Here is a 26,368-nt window from a genome sequence, read left to right on the forward strand (position 1 = left end):
CTTAAGCTCATTTATGGTGTCATCACAGATCCTGCCATGGGCTGTAACCAAAGCAGAATGAGTGAGAGGATGTGGATGTGGGGAGCAGGGTTGAACACTTGTCACTGGGCTTTGGACATTAATGAGACATGGTACCCAGGATGCTGCCTCTGAATGGTGGGGCAAAGGAAGGTGCCCCATGTAAAGACGGCAGGGATCCCAGGGGAAGGAAGCCAGGCAGGTGTACAGTGAAGAGAATGAGTTGGGTTATCTTAGGATGATGCCCCTTGAACTTTAACGTGCATGGGAATCGCTTGGAATCTTATGAAAATGCAGATTCTGAGTCAGTAGGTCTGGGATGGGCCTGAGCGTCTGCATTTCTAACCAGCTCTCAGAAGATGCTGTAGGTGCTTGTCCATGGACCATACTTTTAGTAGCAAGGCCTTAGGAAAGAGCATGAAAGGGATAGGCCTGTGAGCCTGATAACCTGATAAGTGACTGCCAGATAAAAAGACATTATTTTCAGGTATTAAAGGATTTAGGGAATGGGCATCGATGGTGTCCCTTCAGAAGCAAAGTGAGCAGGTTCTAAGGGGAGGGTGAAAAATGAGAGAGAGAGAGAGAGAGAGAGAGAGAGAGCAGGGTCCATTGATCAAGTACTCTACCTACTTGGAGAATATCCTTTCAAACTCTTCTCAGTTGAAACTTGAAATTTCTATGCTCTCTTTTAACCAGGGCAGGGACTCCCCTCCAGGCTGTCTCTTCTTAGCTTCAAAGCAGTCCACTGATGTAGTGAATAATTTCATCAGTTGGAAATTTGGTCACTGTAAATCCTCAGGGCCCATTTGATTAATTTTGAACTTAATGGGTTGGTTGATTGTCATGTGAACATGTGACCTAGCTGCCATCCCACACAACTCCTCTCACCCTTGGCATTTTAGGTCAAAAAGAATGTCACCAGAGAGTCAGGAACATGGTAAAAGATGAGAAAGAGCCCACCTCAAGCTAGAAGTGGGAATGGCAGGAACTGTATGGCAGAGCGTGAATCTGCCAGTTTACTCACAGTGTTATGGATTCGTTATTCATCCCTTGAAAAGCATTTCCTGGTACCGTGGTTATGTGTAAGTTATCACAAATTTCCCTTGAGGAATGAAATGAGAAATATTTACTTTGCAAATTTCAGATGCAAATAGGAAACTGTTATGCATAGCAATCAGCCTGGTACTTACAGAATGAAATTAAATTCAGAGGAGAAGATCTTCGTAACATCTGGAAGCTTTCGGATGCCTGTGTTACAGATGCTCCTGTGGTTTGGGGCAGGGTGGGAATGTGGGCGGAGTGAGTAAAAGTGATTGTTATTAAGGAATAGAGATAAAAGCGGTAGAAAGGTACTTTGTAATACTATTTTCACATTAAATTTAAAAACATGGAGTTTGGCTTTATCAGTAACACTTCTAGCTGCTGAAGGTAATCAGAATTTAAAAGCCCCTAACACTGTGGGAGTAGTTAGTCTAATGGTTCCGATTTAGAGATCTAGGAGATGGGACTAAACTTTTAAGTCTTTTTCATTTACGTCTGTAAATATTTCCAGCCTGTCTTTTTACTATTGCATCAATTGCATTTTCGTATTGTATTGCGTTCCATTTCCTTTTGCTAACTAGTTTATTCCGTGCTCTTGATGGTTCCAGAAAGCATCTCACTACTTTAGAACAGGTTTTAACTCAAACACTTCAGGAGGATTTATCTCCATGTGAGAAATCCATTTCCTCATTATTAACAATCTCTTTATTTAGCTACCTTGCGATTCAGGGAGTTCTTCCTTGTATCTCACTGAGATCATTAAACATTCTTTGGGTTATTGGAGCTACTCAGGACTCCCCTTCTTTTCCTCCCACCTTTTATTTAGCCTTCAAAGAGGAGAGAGGCTTCAGTGATAGGTTAAATTGAAGGATATTTTATTACACAAGAATGGGAGAGGAGTCCAGGCATCTGGATCTTCCCCCAATCGCGTTTTAAATTCACCAGTTATGGACACTGGACAACTGAAATGAACTGCCCGGCACTCTGGTGACAATGAAAGGAAGCCATCTTTCTCTTTGGGCTCGCTCTGGTTCTCTTCCTTACCTGTTACCCCAGATCACACAATCCTTGCCCTGTCTGTGGCTGGTGAAGGCAGTGTGGGCTTGGACTGCAGTGTGTACCGGGGTTGGGGGAATATTGCTTTTTAGGGGTGAAATGCTATTTAATAAAGACAATGATTCTTCGACAACGAGGGTGGTCAAGTTTGGTTCTGGGATTTTCTTATGTTTTTCCAAAGTAGTTGATGCTGCAGATACTTATGTGTCCCATAGACCCCTCGGAGGTCTGGAAAATCAGGACACTTGGGTTAGGAATCATCATCCAGTGTTAGAGCTTCCGAAGGAGCTACACTTGTGCCCATCCTCCAGGGCAGGACTGCTTGGATGTTGTGGAACACTAGAGAGCTGTCTGCCCCTCCTCCTCTTTTTTTTTTTCTTTCCAGCTGGTTGGGGTTGTGGACTTTGCATCCTCTAGAGATTTTATGAAATTTAATTCATCAGGAAGAAGAGAGAATGGACATCTGTGTTAGAGGGTTAAATGTTCATTTTTTTCTGTGTGAATAAGTGATTACTTGATATATGAGAAGATCCATGGTGATTAATTTATAGATTTGTATCAAGTTTCAGGAATTCTGGTTTTGCTGGCAAGGCAATGAATCTGCTGGGCTACAGTGGTACTTAACTTACAGTTCTAACTAATGGACTTAAGTAAGTTTTCATGGGAAATAGAAAATAATGATTTCGCTTATATGGCACAGTGCCTGCCTCAAAGTAATGCTTTAAAAGTTTTCACTGAACGAATGAATGAACACATGAGAGAAAGGAGATCAGTAATTTTCAACCAGGGATGGGGATCAAATCAGAATTGCCTCTTCCACTTTCACCTATGTTCTCTCTACCTCACCACCTCACCTTAGAGATGCCGATTTACCCTTTTTAAAGTGTCCTGAGCTCCCTGTTCCATGCCTACCATCACTTTGAAAATCATTGCAAAGGGGTGATACTCTTCTTGGATGTTTGGGACGGAGAAAATGTTGGGAACCACTTACGGGTATTTGAAAGCACCCCGCACGGTAGCTGATAAGAAATGCTGATTAAATTTTAATCAGAGGGCTGAGGACAGACATGCAGGTAATGCTAAATATGTGGTTTAAAAATTCTCTCCAACCTTTTAATTGTTTAGGTTTTCATCAGATGCCCATGTTCCCCTCCCCAGTTGCTTAAAAAAGGAAAATTCCTCACAGGTATTTTAAGCGGGGGAGATTTGTAAATGCTCCGGGCTCAATGTACACCAGATTTTTAGTGTTCTGGATCAGTCTGTAAAGAGAGATGGAGAAACAGGCAGCGTTTAATAGATGTGTTTCGTTTGCAGTGCCCAAGGTCATGGTCACAAGAGGATGCTGGCTGAAAGTGGCATCAACAAAGTCAAGTGACTTTCCTGTGCTTGAGGGGAGCTCCAGGGACCCTGGGGATAGAAACGGAATGGGGAGAGCTGGTTGGCTATTGCCAGGAAGTTCTGCTGTCAACCTCTTGCTGAGATAGGTGTAAGCATCATAGCTGGCAGTCTGTTCCATTCTCCCTTGCAACCCCTGAGGAAGCACCAACATCCAGGGCTCCTGGCCAGCTAGGTCGTGCCCCACCACGGAGCCAGCACACTGGGGGTGATGGGAGATTCCATTCTCAGGAGAAATGAACAAATCGGCTACTTGTCCTTGCAGGCAAACTGGTCTTCTTTGTAGTGTGCTGGCAGTCACACTGACCAGTTATCCAGATGGGCGCTCAGTCTTTGTAAAAGCCCAGGGCAGAGGCCGGGGGCTTGGATTGGGGGGATTTTTTGTCCATTCTATAGATAATTGGTTGTGTGATGATGCCAAGCCTCCTAACTTCCCGGAGCTAATGCTCCCTTCTGTAAAATTAGAATAATAATAATACTCTTCCTACCTCACAGGTTGGCAGGTAGTGAGTAACACGATAGGTAGAGATAATGTACAAGGCAGGGCTTTGCAAAATCCAAAAGTACAGCCATAATACCACAGTGGCGTTATTGCTCGTCTCCCTAGTTCCCCAGTGACTTTGGGAAGCAGCCACATTTACTGGGTTCTGTCTACTTTGGATTCAATAAAAGGTAGTACATGCATTTGGCTTTTTTTAACCCATGCAGCAACCACCTAAGGAAATGATAATTACTCTTGTTCTGTAGAGAAAATCTAGTGTATTGGTTAGGTGGACAGACTCTGGAGCCAGCTTGGTTTTACATGCTGGTTTTACTAATTGTATGACCTTGGATACATCACTTAAAGCTTGGTTTCCTCGTAGTGTGGTTTCTGAGCAGTAAATGTGTGTGTCGCGATCACAGTAAGGCCTCCACCAGTGTTAACAGTGACTATTCCAGCTGATGAAATCAGGAAGTTAAATGATTTGTCTCTAGCCACAGAGCTGAGAAGTAGCAGCACTTGGAGGTGAACTCGGTTTTTCTGACTCTGAGTCTAGCATGCATTCTACCTTCTAAAGTTACCCACTCTCGGTCCTTTCTGTCCCTTTGATTCTTAAGAGGTGAGTGACGTTTTGTTGTAATTATTTTTACAACAACTGAGTCAAGCAATCATGGGCCACATAAGACATTATGTGGGTAGGATGGAAAGGACTTTTATTTCTTAAGACTCTTTTGGGGTCTGACCACTCATCCATATATTCATTCAGTCAACAAACATTTATTGAGCACCTACATGTGCCAGGCATTGTTCTAGGTGCTGGAGATACAGCTGTGAACAAGACAAAGAGGGCTTGCGGGGAGCTAACATTCTAGTCTCAGGGCCTTCTTTGGGAAAAGTCCATAAACTTTCCCTTAGAGCACTTACTTTTCTTTCTGTATTGATAAATTGATACTTTATCAATTAATAAATGTTGCTCTGTATCACGAACAGCTTTATTTATCTCAAGCTGCTCTGCTTCAACATTGCTTGGGAAGTCTGTTAAAACTGAAGAATTTCAGATTTCCAGGTCTGGGATAGGACTGTCACCTGTAATGGAAATGACCTTCCCCCGCTCCCCACTCCCCTCTTGAAATTCTACTTCACAGCGAAGTCCAGACTATACCTTTTGCACTAAAACACCCATTACTTCGGATTTCCCCACAACTGTTTGGTGAGTTAGTCTTACCTCTCTGGTTACACCATCATTTCCTGGGGGATATTTATATTTTACCTCCTCTGTATTCCAGTAGCATTTGACCTTTGGTTGGACATGTGTACCCACATACTTATTAATTAATTATTCTCTTTAGATAATTGCTATTTGGACCATTCATAGGGAGGCCTTGTGGTATAGTGGAGAATACACAAGCTTTGAAGATAGGCTGGGGTTGAATTCCAGCCCCGCCATTGTCTAAGGTGCCACATTGGTCAAGCTACCGACCATTCTGAGCCCCCATTCCTTCCCTTGAACAAAAGAGATAATTACACCACTTTGCAGGGCAGCTGTGAGAATTAAATGACACAACCTAGAATAAATAAAGGCCAAGCACAAGTGCTCAAAATATGTTTGTTGCTAACATCTTTCTCGCTTCCGTAACTTTTGAAACTCTTCTGCAGATGTGGTTTGTAGAAGGTCAGGTTTGGGCCAAATAAGACAGCAGTAAGAAGTCTGGTTTAGGAGTCACATGACCTGATTTCTAGCACTAACTTGCCACTAACTTGCTGTGTGACAAGTCAGTTAACCTCTTTGGGCCACAGGTTTATCATCTGAAAACTGAATAGAGCCAGTCTTCTCCCATCCCCTCTTTTTCGTAAATTGGAGGAAAATGATAATTTGGAAAGGATTATTTTTAAGACTCAGTTCAAAGACATCACAATAATAAGAACAAATCCAACATACACATGCCAAACACTTTTACATGGTAGGTTTCCAAGGACCATTTACTAAACAAACGAATATGCCCAAACAGTCCCCAGTGAACTGATTCATGATCTCTAAGCTCCTTTCCAAATTTTCCCACCACCCCAAGAACTCCATACACTCCCTTCCATAAGGTAAGAGCTACTTGACAGGACTCCACAATGTCAATTTTAATTTCCAACTTCGTGTTGTGATGTTTCAGAGTTTATACAGCTCCCGGGGAGAAGCAGTTGTCACCATGGCAACCTTCAGGCCGCTGCAGTGAGAGAAATTAGTGCCTGCCCAGACCTAGTAATTGCTGTGGTCTTTTCCTCTTGGATTCCTAGCAGTGGATGCTTGAATACAAATACTGAGTGGGCTCCAGCAAGCGAGGGTAATAGTGTACAGCAATAAACTATCTGTTAGCTGATGCTTACATTTCAGACAAATTGAGGAGGCTGTCAAAGGCATTAGCTTCTATCTTTTCCAGGGAATCACTCTGAGAGATTTCACTAGGGGAGAGAGGAAAAAAAAAAAAAAGAAGAAGAAACATGAAAGAAATGACTGTGTCTGCATAATAATAAGCTGTGTGTACAACCCAACAACTGGGGGCTCCAGTGTGTCCTTTTAAAAAAGAACAGGGAAGCCTTAAGTTGTCCTCACATCATAAAGTGCTAACACGCCCATCCCCCCCGCCCCCCTCATTTAGGAACACCAGTGGGCACCTGCAACCCAGATGCAGTTGAAATGCAAGTTTCAGTATTCCCTGTTGACGCGACAGGTTCTTTTCCTTATTTATCTCTGACTCAGAGTCACAGATTGTTAGAAGTGGGCACGTCCTTTGGGAAAATCCAGTCAGATTCCCTTGTTTTACAGTTTTTGGAATTAAAGCTCTGAGAGGAGAGGCAAATAATGCTCATGGGAAGATTCAGGGCCAGGGTCAGAATGTCTGGGTTCTCAACTCCATCACTCTAGTGAGGGTTTTAATTTGGGTTAGGATTCATTGTTTCTCAACGCTTTACCCCTTTCCCCAAACCCTGTTCTGATGCAATTGCAAAGCGGTCAACTCCTACACAAAGTGTCCTTCTTGTGTTGTGACTGTCTGTTTATTTGACCATTTCCTTCACTTCATTAGCAAATTGAGGACAAGGTGTATTGTCCTATTCACTTCTAAATCCCTGGTGGCTTCATGTAGCCTGGCACATAGGGTATAAATGAATGAATAGATAAGTGAATGAACTGATTTTTTTTTAAAAAAAAAGACACAAAAGTAAAGGAACCAATTTTGCCATATATTTACCACCGCCAAGCATGTAGGTAATGTCAATGTTCCCCTAAAATCCCAGCAGAAGCTACCATTTGCTACCGTCTGAGAAAGAAGTCGCAAAAAGTCGCAAAATCTAATGTTTACATTCCCTGAAGGCTTCAGACTTGATGAGAGCTTTAGCCCACAGAAAGGCTGAGCCTAAGGTGGTTAAGGCCTTTTATGAACAGCACAGTGATGGATAGTTCCCAGGCTGATTGTCTTATTCCTCCCTAATGGTTCACTTATTTAACTGTGGCTGCTTTCCTCACTAGGAGGTCTTAATATATTAAAAGCTATCAAAACTCAACATTTAAACTTGAGAGCAGAAGCGTAAGGGTCAGCCTCAAGCAAACTGACATTTATGTAACCTGCAGTGTATTTCCTATGATATGCACTAATTCTTAATGAATTATTTTTAATATCCTCATTGCTTGCTTATACCCTAAAGAGCCATCAGAGGTTCCTCAAGGAACTAGGACTGATGACACAGCATCGCCTTTAGAGATGCAGATCTGCTTCCAAAGCCCAGAGGATTGTTTAGATGCTCTCTGGGAGCTAAATGGCCTCGAGGTCCTTTGACTCAGACTAACATTAAGGAGGATGCTGGAATACTGGACTCCTTTGAAAGTTCTCTTTCCACGTATGGGATCTTGTGTCCTAGAAGCTGACGCAGGGATATAGGATTGAAGTTAACATGTAACACAAATATGAGATCACATTGCATTATCAGGCTGCTTTACAATTTTGATAAATGCCTTTTATCAGTGTGGCTATAGATACTGTGTTTTTGTGATACACTTATATTTTAGATAGAAAGATAATCTGATGCACAATAAACTTTCAGCACATTTTCTTCTATGTAGGTGTTATCTAAAAATGTGACAGGAGGGAATAGATGCTCTAGCAGAGGGAGAGTTTTTATGACTGAAATCTATCTTCTTTTCTACTTGAGTAATTTATCATCACTTATCAAAAGACATTCAGTTCACTGAAGCAAGGTTAGTTATCTGGATTTTAATAACTCTTGAAAATCATACCATTTCTTCAGAGGTCCCTGGGTATTATTTGTACTTTAAAGATAAAAATACTAGAGTTTCCTAAACACAATTCCTCTCCTAGAAAAATTATCCCCTTTCAACTATGTGTTCTCTGAGGGAAAAATTTATTCCAATTATAAATGTCTTTTGATATGCAGTATCTTACTTACATTTTTATGACCTCATTAAGTCCTCTGAAAGCTTGAGATGGGATTACTTTGATAGGGAGATAGGTGAGTGATCTAGAAAAGAAAAAAGGAGAGCCAAGAGCTTAAGATTTAAGATTGGGTGCCTTTTAAATTCATGAATAAAATGTGTGCGTGTGACTACAGAGTTCCAAATAGCTAGATTCAGGTTGAAAGTTCTAACTTATATCAATAAAGAGAGGTGCCATGACTTATTCTTGGTCTTTATCAAAGAGTGTGTAATTTTGTTTTTAAGATAGTGAACTTTGGGATCAGACCCAACCAGGTTCAAATCCCCACTCTCCTACTACCGGGCTATAGGACCCTGAGCACATTATTTAAGTCCTCTGTTTCAATTTCTTCATCTATAAAATTGAAATAATAATTTCTACTTCACAGGGCTGTTATGATGATTAATCAAGATAACCTGTATAAAGGGTAGAGCTTGGCACCAAGTAAATAGTTAACACACGGTTTTAGAGTGGACTTACGGGCTTGTTGGGAGGATGGAAAAGAAGCTATCTTGGGTAGAGTGGAGAAATAGATGGTGAAAATACAATTGAAAACCAGGCAGGCGAGAGAAGGGAAGATTCACTAAGAACATGTTCCTATTTTGATCTTTACCACCTTCCCCAGGCAGCCTATTTTAATATTATCCCAACCAGACCACTTTGCTCCTATGGTTAAATCAAGTGGGCCTCTCATGCCATTATGCGGGGAGTATCTACAGAGATTCCTTCAGGCACTTACTTATATCCAGAAGAACAATCTGAGTGTTCTTGGACTGAGATAAAAGTTATGCGTTACATAAAAGTTGAGCAAAGAGTGACTACTCAGCAAGAGCAAAACCAGAATAGGATGATAAAGGAAACTGGGGTTAAGATAACTCAGGAGAAAGCATCTGCAAGGCGTAGATGAATGTTCAACCAGTATTTATCAAGCATGTACAGTGATTCAAGGATTTGGCTCAAGGACTGGAAGAGAAGAGGGGAGTGGACCAGGACATTTCAGGAGGGACGTGAATATCAAGAATATGGAGAATAGAAGTGGGAGATGCTGCCTTGTTTTTCGTGTGTCTATGCAGCAGACACTGGCTTAGCTGCCGGAGGAGAGCACCTCCATCATGATAAGCATATTCAAATCAGTGAGCTGTCTTACAGTCCCAGAAGGGACTTGTAACATGCTTGTAACGTGCTGTGGGAACTATGCACACCCACCTGTAACCTTATTTTACTCACTCAACAATGGTGTGAGGTGGCTATTTCCCTTCGACAGCAGAAGAAACTTGATCACAAGAGATTAAGTAACCTGGACAAGGTAACATGACCAAGAAGAGAGTCTCCAAATGTTCTTTACTGTGCAATACTGGCCTGAAGTGTATGATTCCTAACCCACTCTCTCTCTTTTTAAATTTTTACCCCAACTTTATTGAGGGATAATTGACAAATATAATTATATATATTTAGAGTGTACAACGTGATGATTAGATGTATACCTACATTGTGGAATGATTGTCAATATCAAGATAATTGACACATCTGTCACCTCAAGTAGTTAACTTTTTTGTGTGTGTGGTAAGGATGCTTAAGATCTACTCAGCAACTTTCAAATATACAATGCCATATTCTTAACTATAGCCACCATGCTGTACATTAGATCCTCAGAACCTATTCTTCTTATAAGTGAAGGTTTGTACCCTTTGACCTGTATCTCCCCATTTTCCCTTACCCCCAGCCACTGGCAACCACCATTCTATTCTCTATTTCTGTGAAATTGGCTTTTTTTCGAGGTTCCACAGAGAAATGGTACCATATAGTATTTGTCTTTCTCTGGCTTATTTCACTTAGCGTAATGCCCTCCACTTCCATCCAGGTTGTTGCAAATGGCAAATTTTCTTCTTTTTATGTCTGAAAAATATTCTGTCATGTGTGTGTGTGTGTGTGTGTGTATATATATATATATATATATGTATATATATACATATATATATATATATATATATATATACCAAATTTTCTCCATCCATTCATCTGTCAAGTGACTTTAGGTTGTTTCCTTATTCTTGGCTATTATGAGTAATGCTGCAATGAACATGGGATGGAGATGTCTCTTAGAGATAGTGCTTTCGTTTCCTTTGGATGTATACCAGGTCACTCACTCTCTCTCAGTGAGCAAGGTGAAGGGACATGAATTGGAACCTTGTTTCTCTTGAGAAGAGGCATGTCACACCCTTGATATTCCTCCTGCAAAGCAGCTTACCAGCAGTTCCTCTCTAGGGCTAATGCAAAGAAATTTCATTGCAGAAAAATGCTTTCACTCAACTCTCTCTTAGAGATGCTACAACCTAGAACAAGTAATCCAAACTTGCTCCTCTGATTTTATTCCTGAAGACAGTCCCACGAAGTACATCCTTCAGTACCCAAACTTATTTAACAGAGCATCCGAGAAGAACAGGGACTGTAGGGGGAGAAATCTTCCTATGATGGCATGTTTCCTTCCTATATTTCTTCTGCAATCATGTCTGCTTGGCTTACTGATTAAAAACACAGTTTTATTGCTGTCTGCACTGCCAAGTCAATAAATTTCCAGAAGAGAAAGCTGTATTCTACTGTACCCCATGCAACATCAATAAAACTGACAGCCAAATTCTGATTCCAGAATCTTTATTGCTGGGGATAATGCAGTGCAGAACACATTTTGGAGAGTGTTTACATAAAAGCTTCAACTGAACCTTTCAGAGCTGTTTATTCATGTAAATGGAGCCCAGAAGCTGGAGCCTCTCAGCAGGCACCCTCCTCCTCCAAAAAAGGAACACAGTGTGGCTGGGATTTGACCAGGGAGGGTGCCTGAGTTTTTGATGGATGTAGGGATGAGGGATAAGGAGCAAAGGTTGGACAGAAGGGAGAGAAGCTGTAGATCATGCACTGGCTGTCCCCGGTGACTACAGAACAGCCCTGGTGCAAGATGAAATTTTGTAGAGTTGATGTTGATGCTTCAGAGCAGGAAAGGCAGCAGTGATGAGAGTGAAAATAGAGTTCCTACCATAAAAGAGGCACTGAGCAAACAGGAGGTAGCTTTATGGGTGTGGCTGGGACAAGAAAGGGGCCTGGGGGTCAGGGAATGGGGAGAGAGGTGGGGTGAGACAGGTGCACCAAGCTTTTCACAACAGAAGGATTCTCATGAAGTGATGTGGAGAACGTGCTTCTATGAATCCCAAACTGTTTTCCCCACTGACTTATATTTTTATTTTAGACATGTTGTGTATTCCTTTCTGATTCATCGCAATGGGCAGCAGTTACTAAGCATTCAAGCGGCTGTCTCCTGTATTTAAATGTTCACGTGGCCCATGATTTGTTAATAACCATTTGAATGTACTCCCTTTGAAGGTGATCCCTTCTCTGATGGATGCTTCTGTGATTCTTTCCATGAAGCCAGAAGCTCTTAGCAATGCGAACAATTGTCTCAATAACCCTGCAGCTCTACTCCTGTATATATCCCAGAGAAATTTGCACACTGATACCCCAGGAAACTTGCACAAGGATTTTCTTCACAGCCTTGTGGCATCAAGGGGTATTGAAGGCAACCTGAGTGTCCACTGCTGAGGGAGGGGGGCTAAAGTGTACACCTGCGAATGGGTCGCCAGTTAGGAGCAAGAGTGTAAAGGTGCTCAGAGCAGCATGTGTGGGTCTTAGAATCATGGTGTTAAGAGAAACAACTAAGAAATTAATGATATGTATACACGACACTACTTGCAGAATTAAAATGCAGACACACCAAACATTAGCCATTAGAAAACATATAAACGTACATCAGCGTGGTTGCCTATGGTGAGTTGAGAGAAAGTGGGAGGAGGGGATAAGATGAATAACTAAAATGAGGGGACTTTGAATGACCCACTGATTATGTTATTTGAAGGCAAAAGTATGGTCAACTTAACCCTCTGTACCTGAGAGACCAATGGAGAAGATAAAATTTTCATTTTGATGTACTGAGTTCCCCCTCCTTCTCTTCCCTTCCTCTTTCCTTCTTTCTTTCTTTTTTTGTTTTGAAAGTTAGGTCTACATGAATTCTAAGAATTTTGTGAACGTCAGGAACTCTTATGGAAAGGTCTAGTTAATATCATTTGATACAGAGCAGAAGCCAAGGAGAACTGAGGAAAAAGGGGCCAAAAGCAAGGACAGTCCAGCAGCTCTGTTGTCCAGTGTCAACAAAGGGAATGAAAGCTATGCATGGAGCAAAGAAACATAAGAGATTGACACTCCCACACTATGCACCTCAGGTGGGTGGTAGAGAACCAAGGTTACTGGGCAAATGTGAAGTTGAACTTGCAGCGTGGAGCGTTCTCTCCGCCTCTTGAATCGTGCGTGAGGTGGCTGTGGAGGCATGTGGTGTGGAATCATGCAGTTACTTATATTTATTACAGTTCATAGTCCTTTTTATAGTTTTAAACTTTGATTTTTAAATTAATTGATGATATAACACAGGCGATACCCGAATTGTGGCCAAATTCTACCTCGGTCAAAGAGCCTTTACCAGAGATGTTGAAGCAGATACTTAGACTGGATGACAAAGGCTGCCTTAGGTTCATCAGTTCTGGAAACTCCGTCGACTCACGAATCCTACATACAAGTCCCCCAAACCTTCCAGTTACGTGTTAAAGTTGACGTAGAAGCAGTCTCTACTCCTTAGGATTGGAAGTAAGGACTCACCCTAGTTCTGGGATCTTGTGATTGGTCATGACCCTGGTGAAGTCCTGTGTCTTTCTGCATTGTCTACACTAAACCCAACACTACTTGGAGGGCAGGAGTGTGCCTGCAGTACCTTGAACTACACGGCCCCCGCCCCATATCGGTACTTGTTTTGGCCTAGATTACGTATCCTGTACCCTGCTCGGTCTCCCCAGAGTCCATCCAGGAGTGGAGCCTTTGCCTTCTCTTCTTGTCAATCACCAGATCCTGATCCCTGTATTTTTCCCTCTTAGAAGACACTGCTGACCCAGAACAGTTCCTAGTTGCTCTCTGGTTAGGATCAATGTAATATCTCTCACTACTTGGTTTTGACTTTTTAACTGGGCCCCCTGGAACAGATGGGGACCCTGTGCTGGGGCTACCCAGTGCAGCTGGGTTAGTTCCTCCAGTGGATGCTGGTGGGCTGCCAAAATCACCATTTAGGACCGAGGTACTCATTCCCCCAGCTGAAGCTCTCAGCGGAGTTGCTCTCCTGGAATTACCTTCAGCCTAAGATTGCCACCTCCCCCAGTATCAGGTCTGCTCTCCCCTGCAGCCTGCATCCAGTGACTGGTCAATGCATAGAATAAAGGCCCAGCCCTTTTGTTTTGCCTCATGGTGGGACTGTTCAGGAGGGCCATCCCACTTTCAGAGCTCTTTTCCATCAACTTTCTTCTGGGCCCTGACTCAGTCCCCTTCCTAGCCAGCCCCAGTTGTCAAGGCACCAGCTCACCTTCTGTCAGAGCCTAGCAACAGATAAACAAATAGCATTCAGATAAACCTAATCTCCTTGAAGAAGATGATGCCACATTATCAGGTCCTCCTTAATTGTCCCTAACATCTCTTGAGTACTCAAGGGTGGGGCTTGGGCCTCTCTTATTTTTTTTCTTCTAAGTTTAATAACACAGATGACCTTGGACAAAGCCAGTTTGTCCTGTTCACTGGCTTGTTAATGAACCCTCAAAATAATGTTAGCTGGAGAGTTTCAGGGTCAGGAGTTTCTTTGTTCCCCTTCAAGGGAACCCAAGATTTAGAAATCCTTGCTTATAAAAACCTATCTACTGGGAGATATTTGCATTATCAAAGAGTTCTTTGCTGTACAGGAGGATTGATGAAAGGTTCCTTAAATAGCAAACTCCTTAGGTAAATGGAAAATATGGCTCAATCGACACTTTTAAACACAGGTGTTGCCTAAAGCCAATTAAAACTGTAGGTTCCCCCACCTCACTTTGGTTTTTAAGAGCTTGGAATTCCAGGGCAGGACCACCTTCTGAAGCCCACAGGCTGAGCAGGGGCAGAGGAAGACAACAGCCAGGGAAGAAATCCGAGCACTCATCTGGAGTCCTCAAAGCCTGGCTGGGGTCTCTGCTCGCCTTGCAGGAGCCTTTACCTCTTCTGCCCAGAATGACAGAAATGAATTATTTTTTTCACTTCCCTCTAATGGTTTAGAAAAGCCATCTATATTATCGATTTAAGAAAGCTACAAACATCCATCCATCTTTCACAGATGATTAGTTTATTGCTAGAGCTATACACCCTGAATTTTAAAACACTACAAAATCAGGGGGAGACAAAAAGACAGAAACCAGGCATGGTCAAAGATTTTTTGCCTAATGAACTCATAGAAATGGGGAGAGGGAAACATTACCTTATTTAAATTCAAAAGAATGTTAATGTTTTTATATTTATCACATGAGACCTTGTTCTACATTGAACAGAGGCTTAAGAATTCCTGTGTTCTTATCAAAGTCACTTGGTAGTTATAATAAACTTGCTTTCATCTTGGAGTGAAATAAAAATGGCTTTCCCCTTTACAAACGATTTTAAATCTTTGCGCTTTCAAATGCATTGATCTATTTGGTAACTTCATTATTGGGTATGCCTTCATTTATTGGCCTCTTGTCTTCAGCATTTACCTAGAGGGAGCTCAGACATCAACATTAACTGAAATATGAAGTCAGTGTAGATGGACATCCAAGACGTTAAGTTTTACATCAGAAAATTTTAGAACACTCCTTTAAGCATTTACTATATTAGACTCAGGGAATCAGACTAAAAGGGCTGCTTGCAATTGGTTTGGTCCAACCCCTCACTTTCGATGAAGAATCTTAAGTGAGGAAAAGTAAAGTGACTTCCCTGAAACCACATGGCAATTCAGCAGCAGATCTGGATTTGAACATAGGTCACTTCATTCCTGGTCCAGTGCAGTGTCCTACATTAGTCACATCACATCAGTACTGTTCCTTTGGGGGTTTGTTGATACACCCCACTATGCAATCCTCTGGTTCTTCTGCGAAGACCTCACCTTCTGATAGAGCCATCAGCTTCTTGAGGGCATGTGCTCACAGTCTTTTTTTTTTTTTTTTTTTTTTTTTTGAGCTACGCGGGCCTCTCACTGTTGTGGCCTCTCCCATTGCGGAGCACAGGCTCCGGACGCGCAGGCTCAGCGGCCATGGATCACGGGCCCAGCCGCTCCGCGGTATGTGGGATCTTCCCGGACCGGGGCACGAACCTGTGTCCCCTGCATCGGCAGGCGGACTCTCAACCACTGTGCCACCAGGGAAGCCCATGCTCACAGTCTTTAACTTCAAAGGTGCAGCTCAAATTCCTGTTCTCCCATGAAGCTTCAGAGCCTACCAGAGTGTTTTTTTCTTCCTCTCCTGTCCTCCTCAGCACTAATGACTACCCAGTTTTCTTTTTCTTTTTCCTGCCCTAGTTTTTGAGAATTTATCAGGTGCCTTGTATGAATGTTTCCTCTGTTCTACCATTGAACTCCCAGTCTCTGGTAGATTCTGCCTTCTGACTGTCTCTTGCTTCCAGCCCCTTTATTCCTTTTCCACTGCCACTCTCCTTGGTCATTCTTTTCTTCACCTCGACTGCTCTATAGTCCCCAAACTGGTTTCCCTGTACTCCATCCCGGGTTTCCTCTGCCCAGTCTAGATTAGTCTCCCTGATAACTCCCACCATGTCACTCTTACACTCAGATTCTTCTGTGCCACCCCTTGGCCAGTCTACTTATCTACAAACGTCTCAGCTTTGCATTCAAGGCCCCCAAAATAAAGGCTTGAACTTTATTTGACAGTCCTGTCACCCACTCTTCCCCTCATATCACCAATACACTAAACTTGCACTGTCCAAAAAAGGCAGCCACTAGCCACATATGACCATTGAGCCCTTGAAGTATGTCCAGTCCAAATTGAAACGCACTCTAAGTTTAAAATACATTCCAGATGTCGAAGACTGAGCAAGAAAAAATAATGGAAATGATCTCATTAACAATTATTATATTGATTACATGTTGAGATGGGTGTGGCTAAACCACTCGACTATTTTTTCAGCTCTCTCTCAGGCCCACAGTCCTACTCCCTCCCCTTTCTGCAAGACTGAGCTTTAGCCTACTCCTGAGGAATGCACCCAAACCAGATGAGTTCCCTATCAACTTTTACCCTTGTCTTCATCTGAAATGAAAACTGGAAGAATGCCTTTTGCTGATGCAGATGGTTAATGGTCACGAGACCCCCAGAGGAAGGAAAAACCCCTGGTTTCCATCCAGTGTGGGTGTGCTTCTCTCTAGCAGTCAGGTTTTATTTTTAGCTCTGGCCCCTTTAAAGCCCCCTATCCCCTTTTCCATACCCTGTGGTATGGAGTACAACTTCGAATGTGGAATGTCGCGTCAGCCTGATCCCACCTGTGTGTAAGTTGCCCTCAATAAGCTTCATAATTGCACTTCACGGAGTGGCCTGCTTTGTTTTTCGGTCTCAAGTTTGGAGGATGTTATTCAATATTTCTGCCTTCCAACAAAATGATAATATTTTGTACAGTTGGATTACGTAAAATATTTTATTAAACTTAATTGTACCTTTTAAAATGTGGCTATTGAAAATTAAAATTACACTTGCGACTAACATTATATTTCTACTGGACAGTGCCTCCCTAGACAAATCAGACTACTGTATCTCCTGAATTTACGTCACATTTTCCTGCCTTCATTCACACTGTTTCTACCGTCTGGCACATCCACCCTTCTCTGCCGGTCAGATTCTATTCTACCCTTGGTTAAAGGTCTGTCTCAGGCGCTATATACTTTATGGGATGTGTCTTCATCACCAGTTGCATGTGCTTTCTCTCTGGAAGCAGCACAGTGGGGTAGTGAAGAGTAGAGACTCTGGAGCCAGGTTGCCTGGGTTCATTTCACATGTATGAAGTGATGATGATACTAACTACTGCAGAAATTTTTTAGATTAAATAAGAAAATGTTTATGTAATACTCATACAGCATCTAGTGCAAGGTTAGAGCTCAATAAGTACTTTAAATTCACAGCTGCTTACTATGAAGGAGTCAGGCTACCCCAGCTATGCCTGATGACAACTCTCCTTCCTTGTTGGGGATGGGGTGGATTCAGCACTTTGGACTCTTCTGTTTGTCACACCCTTATGTCTACAAAATGCCTGTGGCTTGTCTCAAGCTCTCTATTGTCTGCTGATTATACGCAGGACAACTGAGAGAGAGGGTAGACATTCCCCCTTGGTACCTTTCTGTTGGGCTCAAGTATCTCTTATAGACCTTGTCTGATAGCCTTGTAAAGAAATGATAAGGAAGTGATAAAGAACAACCTTCCATTAAATATTTCAACTCTAGGGAGCCACTCTGCAGAATTCTCATTTGCTCATTGATTTAAAAAAGTTGTCAGGACTTCCCTGGTGGCGCAGTGGTTGAGAGTCCACCTGCCGATGCAGGGAACACGGGTTCGTGCCCCGGTCCGGGAAGATCCCACATGCCGCGGAGCGGCTGGGCCCGTGAGCCATGGCCGCTGAGCCTGCGCGCGTCTGGAGCCTGTGCTTCGCAACTGGAGAGGCCACAACAGTGAGAGGCCCACGTACCACAAAAAAAAAAAAAAAAGTTCAGTCAGTTGGAACTCTCCCATTGGAAAGTTCAATTTGCGTGACTCTTCTCCAAGACAGCCTTTCCAGAGCACCCAAGAAGCTTGGGGAGTTTACGAATTATTGATATAATGTAAACCAAGATTTTTCAAGAAGATTCCCTGGATGATGGATTTTCCAAGTCATTTGTGCAACAACTAAATTAAAAATATAAAGCCTCAGAGGAGAATGGTAACACATCTTAGCACTTACTCAAAACCCATTTAAAGTTTTCTAAAGACACAAAGCAAAGTAACCCAATCTTTACCCCCAAACTAGAATTCTTCTAGCAATAATATAACATGACAAGAATAACTCTGGTAAATAAAACTACATGTTGACTTCTCCCCAGGGAGGGTCTGCATTTTGTGTAATGATTTCTCAAAAATATTTTTTAGAAGCAGAGAATATTATGTTGTCAGGGCAGTGACATTGCAGATAAGCTCCAGGAAACTCTTTCATTACAAGCTTCTGTTTGCAGACACATTTTTTTTGGTGAGCCTGTAAAAGCTGGTTGCAACTGATATACTACATACTTTTTTTTTTTTTTTTTGGCGGTACGCAGGCCTCTCACTGTTGTATCCTCTCCCGTTGCGGAGCAACAGGCTCCGGACGCACAGGCTCAGCGGCCATGGCTCACAGGCCCAGCCGCTCCGCGGCATGTGGGATCTTCCCGGACCGGGGCGCGAACCCACGTCCCCTGCATCGGCAGGCGGACTCTCAACCACTGCGCCACCAGGGAAGCCCTACATACTTTTAATTAACTTGATGGAATGGGTCTGAATTGCCTGACATTACTGGCATGTGCACCTTCACTTTTCACTAACTCCTCAGCTCTGGTAGACACTGATTCGTGTGGGTGCCTGGTTCAAAAATGCCCCTTCTCTGGAAGCATCTCACTGCTGGTTGCAATAGGGTGGAAGCATCTCATTGACTGTGCTTCTGTCTCAGGAGTAGGGTGTGGAGCCATCAGATTCTCTCTCTCAGGAATTTAAACTTGTAATAGATGGGAGGAATCTTTGGAGCTGATTCATTGTAAAGGTGGAATCTACAGAAAAGTGCCCTGACCTCTTGCCGCCATATTCTCTCTGGATCTTGCTCACATCCTTCTACCTCTTCATTCTTCTGTTAAGTTAATCTCTTATGATTAAATTTGTCAGAGATGATTTCTGGTGCTTGCAAATGAGAAAAGCCTTAATCAGAGACCCACCCAAGGTTTCCAGGGGGAAGTCATCCACTCTTCATTGATGATCTGTAACACAGACAGGGCACGTGCCTGGTGGTCAGTGAGAGAGCAGAAGGCTTTGAATAGTGCTTCCCTGGTGGCCTCTCTAAGCTGGTGTCAAAGGCCAGGATGGAGCTTATGGGATAAGCGTGTTAGCCCAGTTGCCCCTGTAGAGAGTGAGGCTTAAAGAACTACAGCTCAAATAATACCTCCACCAAGGTATCTTTGTTACTCTGGCTAGAAGGGATAGCTCCCTTCTCTAAACTCTCACCAGCCTTTGTTTATAACCATCATCTGGCTTTTATCACCTTCTGCATTTCACTGCCGTCATCTGAGAACTAGTCCTCTCTCTCCTATGGCTGGAAGACTGTAAGCTCTTGGAGGGCACGGGCGGTGTCTATGGATCCTGCACATTATCCTGTACATTTCAGTATGTAGTTCCTGAGCGGTCAACACGTCTGACCTGAAGGTTTTCTATGCGTCCAGCTGGAGGTTTAGGGATGTGGAATGGGGAAAGGACCCAGAATAGGCTTGGACGCTCTAGCTGGACAGATAGGACTGACCCAATTGAATGATAGAAAACAGGGTATAATCAGGTGTTAGGTGGCATGTTTGAGGAGCAGCTCAGCCTGGGCTGAAAAAACTAGCATATCAGACTCCAGGCAGTAATGAGCTCTGCTATTTCGGGATTCTAACTTATTCACCTTCCAGGCTGAGAAGACCTAGTGGGTCATTTTCTCTAATTAACACCCCACAGGAACAAAACTATTCCATCAGGCTTCCTTCCCCCTTGGATGACAGATATTTACTGTTCAACCTCATATATGGGCTGCAGGTTTTTCAGGTCTTCTCTGCATCATCAGATTGTTAAAATAATACTTTGTAGTTATGGGAAACCTTTATTTCCGAGTATTTTGGGCCCTGCTGTCTTGTTTATCTTCACCACAGTCAGCCCCACTCAGGGGCAAGAATCATCACGCCCCTTTTACAGACAGCACAGAGGATTTAACACTGTCCTGAGCCCACAGTGCAAATTAGGGAAAGAGGGACCTGGTGCTACAACTCACGTCTGCAGGTCTTTGTCCTGTTGAGCAATTCAGATAATCTGGGGACTGTGTTGGACCCTGCCCTGTCGTACCAGGGCATCTCCACCCCTGTGGCCTCAGAAATGCTGTCCGCTGTTGCTCGTGAGGTAGAATTATGAACCTAGGAGTCACCTCATTTTATCAGCGTCAAGGACAAATTTAACAGCAGCGAGGGATAAAGCCTTCATTCTGAAAGTTGAATTTTACTTGTAAATTGGACTTTTCTGAATTCGGCCCAGGTGGCATTAAAGAGCTGTGGTTCAGGGCCACACAGAGAGCAGCTGTGAGTGGTTTGCTGGCTGGGACGGGGTGGCATCTCCCTGGGAGGCAGAAGCTGAGAGTAAATGAGGACCATGTGGAGAAGCTGCTAGAAGCTGCCCACAGAGTTAGAAAGCCCACCTGACTGGTGGGTGGGATTATTTTAATTGCCTTCTTAAAAAAAAGAGCTGGTGCAAAATTTGCTAAAATCTGCATTAAATGTGATTTTTCACACACCAAGGGGAGCTGCCAGAACAGAACTCATATGCTCCCGTGGAGCCAGCCCTCTTGGGTCTGGAAGTGAGCAGCAGGGCCTCTCTCCACCACCATGGCTCAACTGGCTTTAAAATTCCATGTGTAAGATCAAAATTACACAAGGCCAAGACACCGTCTGGTGCAGCCAACCTGGGAGATTGTATTTTGGAAAGAAAGCTTTTGTGCCTCATTTCAAGCCATGAAAAGAAGCCAAATTGAGGAGCTTGGGAAGAAGATAGAGGTGGGTAAAGGAACAGAACCGGAGCCCTGAATTAATCTGACATACTGCCTTTGTTTTTTGCTGTATTGGGTCTTCATTGCTGTGCGTGGACTTTCTCTAGTTGCGGCAAGCAGGGGCTACTCATCATTGCGGTGCACGTGCTTCTCATTGTGGTGGCCTCTCATTGTGGAGCACAGGCTGTAGACGTGTGGGCTTCAGCAGTTGTGGCGCATGGGCCCAGAAGTTGTGGCTCATGGCCTCTAGAGCACAGGCTCAGTAGTTGTGGCGCATGGGCTTAGCTGCTCCGCGGCATGTGGGATCTTCGCGGACCAGGGCTCGAACCCGTGTCCCCTGCACTGGCAGGTGGACTCTTAACCACTGCACCACCAGGGAAGTCCCTGACATACTGCTTTTGAAATTAAAAAAAAAAAGAATAATGTAGAAAAAAATCCAAAGAATTATTGCTCTCCAAAGGGAGAGCTGGGTCCAATGACAAAGGGATCCGTGTGTGAAGATTTTTGGCTCTACACTTTCATTGAGATTTTGGGAACTCTGTTGCTTGCTTTTCAGTGTCCTGCTAGGGGTCACCATTCACTTTCCCCAAAAGGATGATTTTTAAACTAATAAAATCTGGCCCTTGCAAAGCTTCCCCCAGGGAGTCTGTTTATAGGCACAGCCAGGTTTAAGAATTGTCTTGAAGGTAATAGCTGGGAGGGCTGAGTCAAAACTGAGGTTCAAGATCAACCTCTACCTTGGGTCTTTGTTTTTCTTTTTTGTCTGTTTTTTGCTGTTGTTGGTTATTTTTGGTTTGTTTTTGTGGGAGTAGGGTAGGAAGGTGGGACATGAGTTTTCAGAATTCCAAGGTTTTGTTTTTGTTTTGTCTGGTTCAGCTTCAGGGAAGCTGTAGGTAGGGCCAAGCTGTCCTACTTGTAAGAGTTTGGTAGGCTTCCCTCTATCCTGTGGACTCTTACCTGGTGTCCTGGACGGGAACCAATAGATCTCAATTCAGGCTGCCTTGGTGGTTGTTTTGTTTTGTTTTAATGGACCCTGGGCTGAGGATTGATTTTTCTCTAATAAGTAAGTTAAAACAAATTAACAACAAACAGTAGAACAATCTATGGAATTGTTGGGCTGTACTAATGTAGGTAAGCTTCCAGTCTTGCTTCTCTGGATGGCCCTTTCAAAGGAGAAATTGGGAGGTCTGCAAATCTGGGACCTGGATGTTGACTCCCTCTGCTACTCATAGCACCTCATCACCTCCCCATTTTCTAGGATGGAGATTTTTAAGTGACATTTAGGTGTGGTACATGCTAACTGACATACATACTTCCTTTTTGCATTGGTTCATTGTTCCTATTCAGCTCTCTACTCAGTTTGATCACCATGTAGTTCAATAGACACTTTAATCAAACCACCTGTGAAATTTGGGGAATCCTGAGTTGACTAAGACCTCTTCAGGTGCTTCTCACTTTGGCACAATGATCCAAAACCATGGTGGGGTGAGGTGGGGACTCCCCCACCCCTTGCCCCAACACACACACACGCCAGGGGCATTTGGCAAATGTCTGAAGACATTTTCGGTTGTCATCATTTGGGAGGGCAGTGCTACTGGCATATAGTGGGTGGAGGCCAGGGATGCTACTAAACACCCTACGGTATATGAAACAGCCCCCAACAGCAAATGATTATCTGGCCCCAAATGACAATTGCGTTGAGGCTGAGAAACCCTGCTGTTGCAGAGGAGGTACACATGGAATAAACAGTTACGTTATGTGGGGTGTATGCAAAAGTAGATGTAAGTACAAGGTATCAGAGCAAGTATGTGTGTGTGGGAGAGAGGGAACATTGGGGAAAGCTTGTTGGAAGTGACTCCAAATCATGATTTTTACTTAATGCCTTTGTAATCAACTGTCCAAGAATGACTTTGAAAGTTTATTAGTTAAGATCAGTTTATTAGTTAAGATTAGTTTATTAGTTCCTACATATTAGGAATTTTTTTTTCTTTTTGAACAACTCTCTGGGTAATTTAATCAAATATTTCTGATGACTTTATATCTTCCCTTACCAAAAAATTTCTCCAAAGAACCAGGGAGAGGTATAAAAAGGGAAGGATCCATGCAACCATATTCTTTGCCTCTCAGTAAGGAAATGTCTAGCCTACTCTCACCTGTGTTTTTCCTCCACCTGGACTCTCCTTCCCTTCTCTCCTTCAAGGGTTAGCCTCATAACCCTGGTCCATGACACCTTCGCTTGGAGATTTCAGTCCATAGTGAGTGATCTATTTCCTGAATTCCTTAGAGCCTCGTTGCCTCTCTCTTCCTACCTACACGTCTCTTGGGTGTGGGCGTGTTTCCACCTAGATTGTGGGCTCCTCAAGGACAGGGACCATGCCCTCCATTGGTACATCCTTCTACAGCATAGAACATCATTCTGGATCCTGATTTATTCTCAAGGTAGGAGAAGGAGAAAGACATTCAGGAAAGATGTCAGAAAATTAACATCTTCCTGTGACACTGGACTGACGGATACAGCACATTTTATCCTTCCAAAGTCTCTGGATTGTGTCTTATAATAAAGTCTAAAAGTTTAATCTCTGTTTAGTAGGCACAGCATGCAAAAAATAAATTGCTATTATTATTATTAGCATTTTCTTACTAACAGATTTTTCAGAAGCTGTTTCCATACCAAGCAGATCAACCTTTCCGTTGTCATAGAGACAAAGATCTTTATATAACCATGGGCAAGGTGAGATTTTTTTTTTTCCCCTCTCCCTCCTTCGACTTGTCTGGAACTAATAACAAAAGGAAAAGGACATTTTTTAAATAATTATTTTCTTTTACTTTTTTTTTTCTCCAATTAAAATGAGTGAATACATGGGAGGCTTTTTTTTTCTTTTTTGTATCACATTTTAGATTTTAAATATCTAAGGTTTTAATAAAATATTATTGGGCTGGAAAGATCTGAACAATTGAACAATGCCATTTGCAAGCAGTGGGCTTATCAATGATAAGCAATTATTATCCATTTTCCTTTTTTTTATTTTTTAACCAAATAGTGGACTTTAGATGGAAGTCTTACAAGGCAGGACTACCAAGGCCTGAAATGATTAAAACATGAACTAGCATCTACTGAGGGGCCAGTGATGAATTTTAAGGTGCTCTGTGGTACTCGCCTCCTCCAACCCCCAGAATTGAGAAATCTACCCTTCTCTCTGCAGAATCAGACCCTGTGGATAACAGTGCAAGACCACATCCCTCTTATCCCTTATCTCATAATTTCAGCTCTCTTCTTTTTATGAACTCCCAATAACTTGTTATTCATGGCATTTTCTATCTTGTAATTACTGTTTACCACTTCATTCATTCATCGTCAAGAAAAGAGGATTTAAGCAGAACCCATTCACTTTTTCTTTCCTTTGCCTCAATGTTGTTATACCTTCATCCATCTGTCTTCTTCTGCCAGAGCTCAGAAGTATCCCTCTCTTTTAAGATGAACCCTTCCCCTCTGATCTGACACTCATGTCTTCCTCCCACTCCCATGGGCATCTTATACCATCATCCCTTGTGTCTTCAGTCTGTCCTTCTCCATGGACTCCTTCCTCTACTCCTTTTTTTGAAGACAAAACAAAACAAACAAAACAAAAAATTTTTTCTTAATCTTGTTTATTTTTCCATATCTCAGACTTTGAAGTTTTAATCTGATCACAGCTGCCTTTTGCAATAAATAGGTACTGTGTGTGTGTGTGTGTGTGTGTGTGTGTGTGTGTGTGTCGGGGTGTTGGGAGGGGATGGAGAAGAGAAGTGTCTGGCACAAAGAAGTTTAAAACATGCTCCCTGCTTTCCAGAAGATTATATCCTCCATGGAGGAATACCTTGATTCTCAAACTTTAACATGCATCAGAATCACCTGGGGAGCTTGTTAAAATACAGATTGCTGGACTACACCTTCAGAGTTTCTGATGCAGAAACTGGGGCCCTGAGAGTATGCATTTCTCACATTTTCCAGGTGGTACTTATGCTGCTGGTATGAAGAACATGGCCTTAAAGAAACTACCCTCCTATTCATTCTATGCATCCTCTTGTCATACGGATGTTGAAGTCACCTTGTTATGCTGAAAAACTTATCCCCTTTTGGCTTTTATAGGCTCCACCTCCATAGGGTTCGCCCTTGAAGGATGAGGTCATCTCTCAATTATCTGATCCTTGGGAAGCCTGACTCTGTGTGGGTCAGAGCGCGTGCTGACCTAAGGGGTTTAAATGTCTAGGAGGAGACATTTATCCTGTGCATGCCAGGATAATGCATGTGAAGGGAGGGAGGGAGTCAGGGATTCTCTAGAATCCCACAGGAATGTTCAGAGCCTGGACAACTGGCTTCTTTTGGGGAGTGGGACTAACCAGCCTCAGCATGCCAGCAGTACTTATTTTGTACCTGTTTCCCACTTCCATCCCCAAACCTAGTTAACCCTATAAAATCTTTCTGAGGTGTTCGAGGCTTCTTTAAACTGTGCCGTGGGGCGGTGAGAGAATTTGTTTCGTTTTAGTCTTTTCACTTCAGCCTACTCCAGGGAAGAGGTACTACTCCCCGGAGGCCAGTGTGGGTGTGGCAGAGAGACCTCAGTGAAAAGCCGAATCTCAAAGGGGCGGGTACTTGCCTCACCCATGCCTGCCTGTCTCCTGGTAGAAACCAGGAGATTTTCTAACTCAGTGCCAATTTGGAGAAGCTCAGAATTTTTTTTTTCTTTTTTTCTTTTTTTTAAGGAACGGGTAATTTTCTTACAAAAACTAGCAAATATAAAAAGATAGCAGGTGAAGCCCTGTCTTTGCGACTCAATAGCTGTGGGACCTTGGGTAGATTTTTCCAACTCTTTGGATCTCAGGTTCTTATAACCTGTATGATAAGTACCAGGTGAGTGAGAAAGGCACCGTGTTAGTGGCACAATCATCCTTAAGAGCAAGATGGGAGGCTTGTCAGGGAAGGACAAGGGCTGGGACTTGGAGGGCAGCTTCTATGGATTTATTTGATTGAAACAAATTCTATTAGCGTGGTCCTCACCTTCAGGGAATTGAGCTGACAAGATAATTAATGCAAACCAATTAATATAAGCCCCTCAACCTTTAAACTGTATCTCTCAACCACAAATATTCCCCAAAGGCCACTAACTGTCCCAGAGGAGAATCTCAGCCCTTCAGGAGGGTGGAGGAATTCCCTCCATGACTCCAG

General features: G+C 43.0%; 1 protein-coding gene across 1 annotated transcript in view; it reads right to left on the bottom strand.

Annotated features, from left to right (window-relative positions):
* LHCGR (luteinizing hormone/choriogonadotropin receptor) overlaps window positions 1-26,368 on the bottom strand; it is a 61,307-nt gene that overhangs the window by 33,704 nt on the left and 1,235 nt on the right. Inside the window, exons 2-6 of the mRNA XM_024753501.1 lie at window positions 8,444-8,515; window positions 6,368-6,442; window positions 3,300-3,374; window positions 1,209-1,283; window positions 1,043-1,120 (exon numbers count right to left, since the gene is read on the bottom strand). Coding sequence (XP_024609269.1) covers window positions 1,043-1,065 — 23 coding nt within the window. The 5' untranslated portion in view covers window positions 1,066-1,120; window positions 1,209-1,283; window positions 3,300-3,374; window positions 6,368-6,442; window positions 8,444-8,515. The remainder of the gene's footprint in view (window positions 1-1,042; window positions 1,121-1,208; window positions 1,284-3,299; window positions 3,375-6,367; window positions 6,443-8,443; window positions 8,516-26,368) is intronic.

Source organism: Neophocaena asiaeorientalis, unplaced genomic scaffold (assembly GCF_003031525.2).
Source record: "Neophocaena asiaeorientalis asiaeorientalis breed wild unplaced genomic scaffold, Neophocaena_asiaeorientalis_V1.1 scaffold171, whole genome shotgun sequence".
Classification (NCBI taxonomy): domain Eukaryota; kingdom Metazoa; phylum Chordata; class Mammalia; order Artiodactyla; family Phocoenidae; genus Neophocaena; species Neophocaena asiaeorientalis.